Source organism: Triticum urartu, chromosome 3A (assembly GCF_056163025.1).
Source record: "Triticum urartu cultivar PI428250 chromosome 3A, HENAU_Tu73, whole genome shotgun sequence".
In the NCBI taxonomy this organism is placed as follows: Eukaryota; Viridiplantae; Streptophyta; class Magnoliopsida; order Poales; family Poaceae; genus Triticum; species Triticum urartu.
This window is the reverse complement of record NC_141875.1, coordinates 13,012,157-13,023,193: the sequence shown is the minus strand read 5'-3', so window position 1 is coordinate 13,023,193 and position 11,037 is coordinate 13,012,157. Positions and strand designations below refer to the sequence as shown.

The 11,037-nt window shown below is 45.9% G+C and overlaps 1 protein-coding gene and 1 pseudogene across 1 annotated transcript; both read left to right on the top strand.

Moving 5' to 3' along the window:
* The first annotated feature begins 1,016 nt into the window (after positions 1-1,016).
* LOC147977796 (uncharacterized) lies at positions 1,017-2,973 on the top strand. The gene is made up of 3 exons (XM_087514541.1): positions 1,017-1,267; positions 1,622-2,645; positions 2,902-2,973. Exons 1-3 carry the CDS (start codon positions 1,017-1,019, stop codon positions 2,971-2,973), a joined length of 1,347 nt encoding a protein of 448 aa, XP_087370667.1.
* Positions 2,974-3,062: 89 nt separating this feature from the next.
* On the top strand, positions 3,063-5,268 carry LOC147977795 (uncharacterized; annotated as a pseudogene).
* The last annotated feature ends 5,769 nt before the right edge of the window (positions 5,269-11,037 follow it).

Here is an 11,037-nt window from a genome sequence, read left to right as displayed (position 1 = left end):
AATCGACGCCCTCGCAAAATCCCTCGACCTCAAAGGGAAATAGGGGTACAACACTACGTTGGGATGGATCGTGGGGAGCCGTGGCTCCTGCCAGTCCCCCCAGCTCCGACACAGTTAGGAGACAAGTTTTGAGGGGTTTATTCATGAAAAAACTTTCGATCTATTCATCATCAATCGTAGCAGACAAGGTTTTTTAGGTTAATGTGGCAAAAGCCAGATAGGGAACTCATCACGTCATAAAGATGATTTCTTACATATTTTAAATAAGAAAAGCTTAACATGGATGTAACGTATATATGGCGTTACAATATTAGGTTTATATCAACTTTGAAGATTCAGTCCATCCATATGTTTTCTAAAAAGTTTCATTATTTCAAAAAACAATTGTCTGGAAAAAAATCTTATTGTGATGTTACCTACTTGGCATATATTCCATTTCTAAGCCTAATTTTGACATGGATTCAATCATCTACTTCGACCATTTTTGACAGACTTGATGTACAATTAAGAAAAATTGCCAAACTAATAAATTTTCTGTGATTTTTGTTACGGTACCCTGATGCTTGATGTCGAAGGTGATGAGTACTAACTGAATATGACCATCAAACATTCATTTGAGCGACAAATAATTCTAGAAGGGGGAGTAGATTATATTGCCTTGATCTTGGCCATTATCCCATCCTCGTGAGTGAATTGCAGAAAATCACCACATTTCAGCTTAGATTTGCAGGAAACACTCTTCTACATTTTTGCTGCAGAAAACACTGGTTTTTTCTAATCTTTTGCAGAAAGCACCAAACCTCCTGTTCGGGCAGTTTAAGCACTATTATGACAAGTGGGACCCTGTCTTGTCGACGTGGCTCACGCCCGCGAGCTGACGCCGTCTAACGGCGCTACAATGCCCACCGACGCCCCCGCTAGGTCAAGAGACCACATCGAATCGACACCTCTCCCGCATCTGAAAAATTTCCCACCAGCCCCGCGACGGTGCGCTCTCCTCTCTCTCTGTCTCATTCATGGCAACGGCGAGCCCGGACGCCGGCGGTGGAGTGGATGGCGGAGGTTGCAACGGCGCAGGAGGGTTGTTTGGCGGCGGAGATCCAAACCCACCCGAGGAGGTCTGCGGTAGCTCTAACCCTAGCCAGGCCCCGCGGAGCAGACCACCGTCCCCATCGCTGGAGTACCGTGTCGCCGGCGCTCTGGCCCGTGCTGTGCAGGCTACTCCGACGGGGAGCCACCACTGGGCATCTGCATTCGGCGGTGTGGAGTAAGATATCTCCTCTGCCTCCCCCACCCCCTCATTTTCTGTCAATTCCATAGTTAGGGTTAGGTGTCTAAATCAAAAATGGATCTTTTGCCTAGTACTAAGTGTTCATCTGCTCTCTAAATTAGATTGTAGTGATATTAGTATGCTCTGTTTAGGAGAGAATATAGTGATAATTTTTTTGATTTTAATTGCTATTTGGGTTAGGATGCACTGTTTATTTAGTAGACATTATGGTCACAGTTAGCTCTTATTGAAATTGGCATGCATAGTATATTTTAAATTGGTCGCTTGTATTGTTTGTAGTTAGTGTTATACTGTTTAATTAATAAGTACAAGAATTGTTCCTTTTTGTAGCTTGTTTGATGATGTTTGGGAGGTTAGACTGCACTTTCATGATATGGATAACTTGGAAAGGACTATGTGTGTTTCAGACATCACTTTTTTCAATCTGTTAGCACTCATAGAGACAGCAGGATATGGAAGTAAAGACTATATGTATTATGTGAGGGATGCTGGGTTGGGAATAGCTGGTTTGGAGGAGATATGTGATGATGACAAGGTGGATGAGATGCTGGATGACATTGCCAATAAAGATCAGAACATAGTAAACCTGACAATAGTTAGGGGTAGTGAGCCCAGACCTGCAGATATAAACAGAGGTTATGTTTGTGATCAGCAAGTTCCTATAGGCAATGTTGGAGAGAGCACTGTATATGAGGTGAATGATGTTGGGGTGGTGTACAAGTCACCATCCAAAGTATCAAAAAGAGATGCAGTAGTTGAGGAGCCTGAACCAATCCAGTTTTTCTCCACACAGCAGAGCCACAATGTTGATATGGAGCAAGGCAATGAAGCAAATGTTGATATTGAGCAAGGCAATGGAGATGATGTTGACATGGAGCAACAGGAGTTAGAAAGAAGTATGGAGCTTAGAAGGAGATCAAAAATTCAGAGATTTAAGCAGCATCAGAAGAATGTTGAGGAGGTGCAGGCAATGAAAAGAAAACCTCCTATGCTACTAACTGAAGATGACTCTGACTTGGAGGAAGATGAGGATTTCATGGCTAGGATGGCTGAGCTAAAGAGGCAGAGAGAGGACCCACTCTTACATTTTGAAGGTGACACAGATGTAGATGAACCTTATGAGATACAAGAGGAAGTGCATGAGGAAAATGCAGAGCAAGAGGAGCATGGAGATCATGAGGAACTTGAAAAGGAGGTGCTACCACAGGGACAAAAGAGGAAGAAGTTGAAAGTAAGAAAGGGGCCAACCATAAGATCACATGCTAGTTTGGAGCAACAGTTTGAGGATGTTTGGGTACCATCATCTGATGAGGGCCCAGATCCTAGTGATCTGAAGGAGGAGCAAGATGATGGGGTTGTACCCCTAGCATTTGTGCTAGGTAGTAAGTCTAGGGCTAAAAAACCCAAACCAAGGGTATGGTATCATGAGGATAGAGAGAGCCCAGAGCTGCAGTTTGCTAAGAAGTTATGCTTTGATAATGTGTACCAATTTAGAAGGGCACTTCTCACTTTCCACATAGCACATAACAGAAACTATCAGTTTCATAGGAACTGCAATGACAGAATTATAGCTGTGTGCACACATGAAGACTGCCCTTTCTTCATTGCAGCTTCTGTGGTGGGAAAAGAGAAAACTTTCTGCATTAGGAAAACTAATTTGTTGCACACATGTCCAGCTGTAGCAGAGAGCACCAAGATGACTAAAAAGTGGGTTACACATCAAGTTTTAGAAGCAATAAGAATAGACTTGAATACACCAATAAGTACAATAATGCAAAATCTTAAGAGCAAGTATGGAGTTGAGATCAGCACTCATATGGCCTACAGGGCTAAGAACAATGCTATTAAGGTGGTGCAAGGAGATCAGAGGGGGCAATACACCAGGATAAGGGATTACTTGCAGGCTGTGTTAGACACCAATCCAGGTAGTAGGTGCATTGTCACTACTAAGTTCCTAAAAGACCATCCAAGCATCAATCCAAGGTTCCATAGTTTGTTCATATGCTTGAATTCTTGCAAGGAGGGATTTCTGAATGGATGCAGACCATTCATAGGTGACTACTAAACTGTGTTATATATGACATAAATGTGGTGCACCATACTTTGTTTATAACATATCTTGTGTGCCATTGCAGGTGTGGATGGATGTTTCATCAAGCTCTCAACTAGCCAACAAATCCTTGCTGCCACAGGAAGGGATGGGAATAATAACATCTATCCCATTGCCTTTGGTGTTGTGGACAAAGAAGACACAAAGAGTTGGACCTAGTTTCTCACAGAACTGAAGGCAGCTATCCGTGGAGAATCTGGGAGATTTGGTTTTTACACCATAATCTCTGATAGACATAAGGTATTATATAATTTGCTCATAGAATTTGCTTAGTATTAGTAGTTCATAGTAATTGCTTACTAGTAGTTCATAGATCTTGATTAGTACTAGTTAATATTCATTGGTCATTACTAGTTCATATAAGTATTTCATAGTAATTGCTAGAAGTAGTTACTATTTCATTGCTCATTACTAGTTGTTATAAGTAGTTCATACTAATTGGTAGAAGTAGTTAATATTCTTTTCTTATTAGTAAGTTTGGTAATTTCTTCAAATAGGGTCTTCTCAAAGCTGTGAGCCAAGTTTTCCCCAATTGCCCCCAAAGATTCTGCCTTAGACACATCTACCAAAATTTCCAGATTGCTGGTGTTAGGGGGTCAGAATTAAAGAAGTACATGGATAAGGCAAGTTACTCCTATACTGAACATGGCCATCTTGCTGCAATGGATGCTCTTAAAGTAGAGTGTAAGGCTGCCTGGACTTGGTTAAATAAAATTCCTAGACATGCTTGGGCTAGATATGCCATGGACTTCAACTGCAAAACTGACCTAGTTGTCAACAATATTAGTGAGGTGTTCAACAAGATGATATTAGATGTGAGGGGTAAACCAATAAAGACCATGGTAGATGGAATCAGGACTAAGTTGATGGTCAGGTTCAATACAAATAGGAGTAAGGCAGAGTTAGTCAAGTGGGAAATATGCCCAACATATGCTGAGTTACTTGAAGAAGCAAAGAAACACTCTAGGAACTGTCAAGCATTGATGGCTGGGCCAAATATTTACCAAGTGACAAGCAATGAGAATACCTATGCAGTTAACTTGCAGCACAGGACATGTTGGTGCAGAAAATGGGATATGACTGCAGTGCCATGCAATCATGCAGTCTCTGCTATTACCAAAGCCAAATTAAGGCCTGAAGATTTTGTGGATGACTTCTTCAAAAAGCCTATGTATCTGGCTGCATACAGTCCCATCATATTTCCTGTACCTGGACTTGACCTCTGGCCTAAGACCAAAACTAGAGACATATAACCCCTAGTTTTCAAGGATAAACCAGAGAAGACGCAAACCAAAAGGAGAAGGAGCCAGTTTGAGCCACCAGCACCTAAAGATACATCTAGGATGGCATCAATTACATGTAGCAATTGCAATCTTGTGGGTCACAGATACACATCTTGCCACAAAACACTAAAGCCAGCTCTAGCAATGAGAAAGAACAGGCATGAGGTTAGTCTCTGTTGGCATACTTGCTGCCATCTATTTCTGTTTTGTACCACTTGAATGTATTAACTTGCTGCCATTTTCAATTGCAGTCAAACAGGACAGAGGAGGGTACCACATCTACTACTGTAGCTTCATCTGTTGCAGCTCCAGCAAACAGGGCACCACCAGTGGCAAGCAGCACAGCAGCTCCAGCAAGCAAGGCAAGCAGCTCAACAGCTCCAGCAAGCAGGCCAAGCAGCTCAGCAGCTCCAGCTAGGAGGGCAAGCATCTCAGCATCTCCAACAAACAGGCCAAGCAGCTCAGTAGCTCCAGCTAGGAGGCCAAGCAACTCAGCTGCAGCAACAAGGACATCCTTCTTGGCACCAAGACAGAGGAAGAAACCATCAAGGCTGAAGGATTACTTTTATGCTTCAGGGAACTAATGTGCTTTGCAAAACTATTGATGATGTGATCAGGCAAAACTGCTAATTGCTATGATCTATTTTGGGAACTTATGCTGATTTGATGTTATGGTACTGTAATAACTACTATTGATGGTCTTGCATTTATGAGAATTATGCACCATGCTGTTGTTCTTGCTGTTATCATGTTCAATTTGATGATCAATATGATGGTCTGGCTGCTACCATGTTCAATTTGATCCATATGATGGTCTTGCTGTTAGGAAAATTAAACACTTGTTGATGATGGTCTTGCTGTTAGGAAAATTAAACACTTGTTGATGATGGTCTTGCTGTTAGGAAAATTAAACACTTGTTGATGATGGTCTCGATGAATCGATCAATCGATGAAATGGTGGTCAAGGTACCCCTAGGGCCATTCTGTCGATGAATCGATGACATGAGGGTCAAGGTACCCCTAGGGCCATTCTGTCGATGAATCGATAAAATGGTGGTCAAGGTACCCCTAGGGCCATTCTGTCGATGAATCGATGACATGAGGGTCAAGGTACCCCTAGGCCCATTCTGTCGATGAATCGATGAAATGGTGGTCAAGGTACCCTTAGGGCCATTCTGTCGATGAATCGATAACATGAGGGTCAAGGTACACCTAGGCCCATTCTGTCGATGAATCGATGAAATGGTGGTCAAGGTACCCCTAGGGCCATTCTGTCAATGAATCGATGACATGAGGGTCAAGTTACCCCTAGGGCCATTCTGTCGATGAATCGATGAAATGGTGGTCAAGGTACCCCTAGGGCCATTCTGTCGATGAATCGATGAAATGAGGGTCAAGGTACCCCTAGGCCCATTTTGTCGATGAATCGATGAAATGAGGGTCAAGGTACCCCTAGGCCCATTCTGTCGATGAATCGATGACATGAGGGTCAAGGTACCCCTAGGCCCATTTTGTCGATGAATCGATGAAATGGTGGTCAAATTGGATCCAACCCCATTGATAACAAAATAGTAAGTTAAATTACTTGGTTAACAGATTCATACCCAAATACTGAATAGATGATGATCATCTAAACCATATAAAACCAAATTGTACTAAGCACATAAAGCATATAACATCAAATTTGACTCACATTCATTAAGGTTCATCAAGGTTGGATCCAACACAATGGATCACAACATACATACTTAAATTACTAGGTTCACAAATTCAAACTAAAATACTAAATAGATGATTATCATCTACATTACAACACTGCTGGATCTAACACCTTGGATCACAAAATACATAGTTAAAGTAGTTGAGGACTAAGTTCATACTAAATTTTTGCATAGAAGACTATCATCTACATACAGATAGATGATTATCATACTAGAAGACACCCCTACTCATCTAAGATGGCCTTCACCCCCTGAAGCTTCTACTTTATCTTCTCCTCAGACTTTTGAAGCTCAGAAATGTGATGCTGCAATTTAAGCATCTCTTCTGTCAGCCTTTCCTTCTCCTTCAAATGATTGAACTTCAAGTTCCTAATCACATTGGCTTGAGCACCTGTCAGGTTCACTAGAGTCTCATACTTTTGCAGTAGGTTCTTCTTCTCCTCCTCTTTCTTTGACAGCTCTGCCTTCAAGTTGCCCACTACAGTTTCTAGCTCAGCAATCTCCAAATCAACATATTCCTTCTGCTCCTTCTGATTGTTTAAATCCACACCCTTCTGCTATTGGGCATCCAAGAGAGCATTGACATCAGCATACAAACTGTCATAGTCCTCATGTACTTTCTTCTTCTCCTCCTCTTTCTCTGCCAGCTCTGCCTTCAAGTTGCCCATTATAGTTTCTAGCTCTGCAATCTACACATCAAGACATTGCTTCTGCTCCTTCTGATTGCTCAACTCCAGACCCCTCTGTTGCTGGGCATCCAAGAGAGCATTGACATCAACATACAAACTGTCATAATTCTCCTGTAGTTTCTTCTTCTCTTCTGTCAGGTTGTGAATTACAAAGGAACTCTCCAGATTGTCATTGGTCCTACCTGACTTACTCTCCTCATACATATCCCATAACTTGGCCAATGCCTTCTCCATTGAGTCTGTCCATTCAAAATCAATCCATTGAACTACTCCACAGTTTATGCCTTCCTGTAAAATAAACAATAAAACAATAAAGAATCATCTAAGTGAGTAGGCTGAAGACCACTGAGGGAGTCCTGGATTAGGGGGTGTTCGGGTAGCCGGACTATACCTTCAGCCGGACTCCTGGACTATGAAGATACAAGATTGAAGACTTCGTCCCGTGTCCGTATGGGACTTTCCTTGGCGTGGAAGGCAAGCTTGGCGATGCGGATATTCAAGATCTCCTACCATTGTAACCGACTCTGTGTAACCCTAACCCTATCCGGTGTCTATATAAACCGGAGGGTTGTAGTCCGTAGGCAATCAACTCCATATACAACAATCATACCATAGGCTGGCTTCTAGGGTTTAGCCTCCTTGATCTCGTGGTAGATCTACTCTTGTACTACCCATATCATCAATATTAATCAAGCAGGACGTAGGGTTTTACCTCCATCAAGAGGGCCCGAACCTGGGTAAAACATCGTGTTCCCTGCCTCCTGTTACCATTCGGCCTAGACGCACAGTTCGGGACCCACTACCCGAGATCCGCCGGTTTTGACACCGACATTGGTGCTTTCATTGAGAGTTCCTCTGTGTCGTCGCCTTTAGGCCTGATGGCTCCTTTGATCATCAACAACGATGCAGTCCAGGGTGAGACTTTGCTCCCCGGACAGATCTTCGTCTTCGGCGGCTTCGCTCTGCGGGCCAATTTGCTCGGCCACCTGGAGTAGATCGAAAGCTGCGCCCCTGGCCATCAGGTCAGGTTTGGAAGCCTAAACTACACGGCTGACATCCACGAGGACTTGATCTTCGACGGATTCGAGCCAGAGCCAAGCGCGCCGCACTGTCTCGATGGGCATGATACAGCTCTGCCGCCGAACAGCGCCTTGGAGGCCGCATACGCATCGGTTTCGACCATTGATTCGGAGCCTACTGCGCCGATCGAGGATCAGCGGTTGGATGCTGCCTCAGGGCTGCGATCTCAGAGGCGATGGAGCCGAACGCTAGCCCCGCACTCTGCACTACCCATGACTCCGAGGATCCGGAATCCTCCCCGGACTCTGAACCCCCCGCGCCCCTGCCAATCGAATCCGATTGGGCGCCGATAATGGAGTTCACCGCCGCAGACATCTTTCAGCATTCGCCTTTTGGCGACATCCTGAATTCTCTTAAGTCTCTCTCTTTATCAGGAGAGCCCTGGCCGGACTACGGTCAGCGAGGGTGGAATACGGACGATGAGGAAATTCAAAGCCCACCCACCACCCACTTTGTAGCCACTATCAACGATCTAACCGACATGCTTGACTTCAGCTCCGAAGACATCGACGGCATGGACGACGATGTAGGAGACGAACAGGAACCAGCACCTGTAGGGCGCTGGAAGGCCACCTCATCATATGACATATATATGGTGGACACTCCAAAAGATGGAGATGGCGATGGAATAGTGGGGGATGACGCCCCCAAGAAACGGCCAAAGCGCCGGCGTCAGCGGCGCCGCTCTAAATCCCGCCAAAACAAAAACGGTGATTTCGGCACGGGAGATAATACTACCCCGAATAGCGCCGAAGAACACCCACCTCAGCAAGATTCGGCACGGGAAGATGGAGAAGCCAGCCCTCATGAGAGAGCGGCAGACCGAGAGGTCGAGGATGATAACTATACGCCTCCCTCCGAAGATGAGGCAAGCCTCGATGATGACGAATTCGTCATACCATCAGACCCCGCCGAACAAGAGCGTTTTAAACGCAGGCTTTTAGCCACGGCAAGCAGCCTCAAGAAAAAGCAGCAACAGCTTAGAGCTGCCCAAGATTTGCTAGCTGACAGATGGACTGAAGTCCTTGCGGCCGAAGAGTATAAACTCGAACGCCCCTCCAAGAGTTACCCGAAGCGCAGGCCGCTACCCCGATCAGAGGAGGAAGCACCTACATCACCAGCGCATGACATGGCAGACCGGCCACCTCGCGGCCGCGACAGAGAGGCCTCTCGGCCCTCCACCCAAGCCATGCCCCGACGCCGCTCAACTAAGGCACGGGAAAATGCGCCCGACCTGTGAGACATACTGGAGGATAAGGCAAGACAAACAAGATCGATCTACGGATCGCGCAGGTGCCCTACGGCATGTGACAATGATCTTCACTCCGGATACAACAAATTCGGCCGGGCCGAACACAACAGACATAGCTCTTCCGAGCTACGTCGTGATATAGCCCAGTACAGAGGCGCCGCACACCCGCTATGCTTCACGAATGAAGTAATGGATCATAAAATCCCAGAGGGTTTCAAACCCGTAAACATCGAATCATACGATGGCACAACAGATCTGGCGGTATGGATCGAGGATTATCTCCTTCACATCCACATGGCACGCGGCGATGATCTACATGCCATCAAATACCTCCCGCTCAAACTTAAAGGACCGGCCCGGCATTGGCTTAACAGCTTGCCAGCAGACTCAATCGGTTCTTGGGAGGACCTGGAAGCCGCATTCCTCGACAACTTCCAGGGCACTTACGTGCGACCGCCGGATGCCGACGACTTAAGCCACATAATTCAGCAGCCAGAAGAATCGGCCAGACAATTCTGGACACGGTTCCTAACAAAGAAAAACCAGATAGTCGACTGTCCGGACGCAGAGGCCCTAGCAGCCTTCAAGCATAACATCCGCGACGAGTGGCTTGCCCGGCACCTGGGACAGGAAAAGCCGAAATCCATGGCAGCCCTCACGACACTCATGACCCGCTTTTGCGCGGGAGAAGACAGCTGGCTAGCTCGCAGTAACAACTTATCAAAGAACCCTGGTAATTCGGATACCAAGGACAAAAGTGGCAGGACATGTCGGAATAAGCAAAAACGCTGCGTTAACAGCGACTGCAATGAAGACACGGCAGTCAATGCCGGATTCAAAGGCTATAAATCCGGTCAGCGGAAAAAGCCATTCAAAAAGAATACTCAGGGCCCGTCCAGTTTGGACCGAATACTCGATCGCTTGTGCCAGATACATGGCACCCCCGAAAGGCCAGCCAATCACACTAACAGGGATTGTTGGGTGTTCAAGCAGGCAGGAAAGTTAAGGGCCAAAAACAGAGACAAGGGGCTGCACAGCGATGACGAGGAGCCCAAGCTGCCGAACAACAATGGACAGAAGGGCTTTCCCCCACAAGTGCGGACGGTGAACATGATATACGCAACCCACATTCCCAAGCGGGAGCGGAAGCGTGCGCTACGGGACATATACGCGATAGAGCCAGTCGCCCCAAAGTTCAACCCATGGTCCTCCTGCCCGATCACTTTTGATCGAAGGGACCATCCCACTAGCATCCGTCATGGCGGCTTCGCCGCATTGGTTCTCGACCCAATCATCGACGGATTTCATCTCACAAGAGTCCTCATGGACGGCGGCAGTAGCCTAAACCTGCTTTATCAGGATACAGTGCGGAAAATGGGCATAGATCCCTCAAGGATTAAGCCCACAAGAACGACCTTTAAAGGCGTTATACCAGGTGTAGAAGCCAACTGTACAGGCTCAGTAACACTTGACGTGGTCTTCGGATCCCCGGACAATTTCCGAAGCGAAGAGTTAATCTTCGATATAGTCCCGTTTCGCAGTGGCTATCACGCCCTGCTCGGACGAACCGCATTCGCAAAATTCAATGCGGTGCCGCACTACGCATATCTC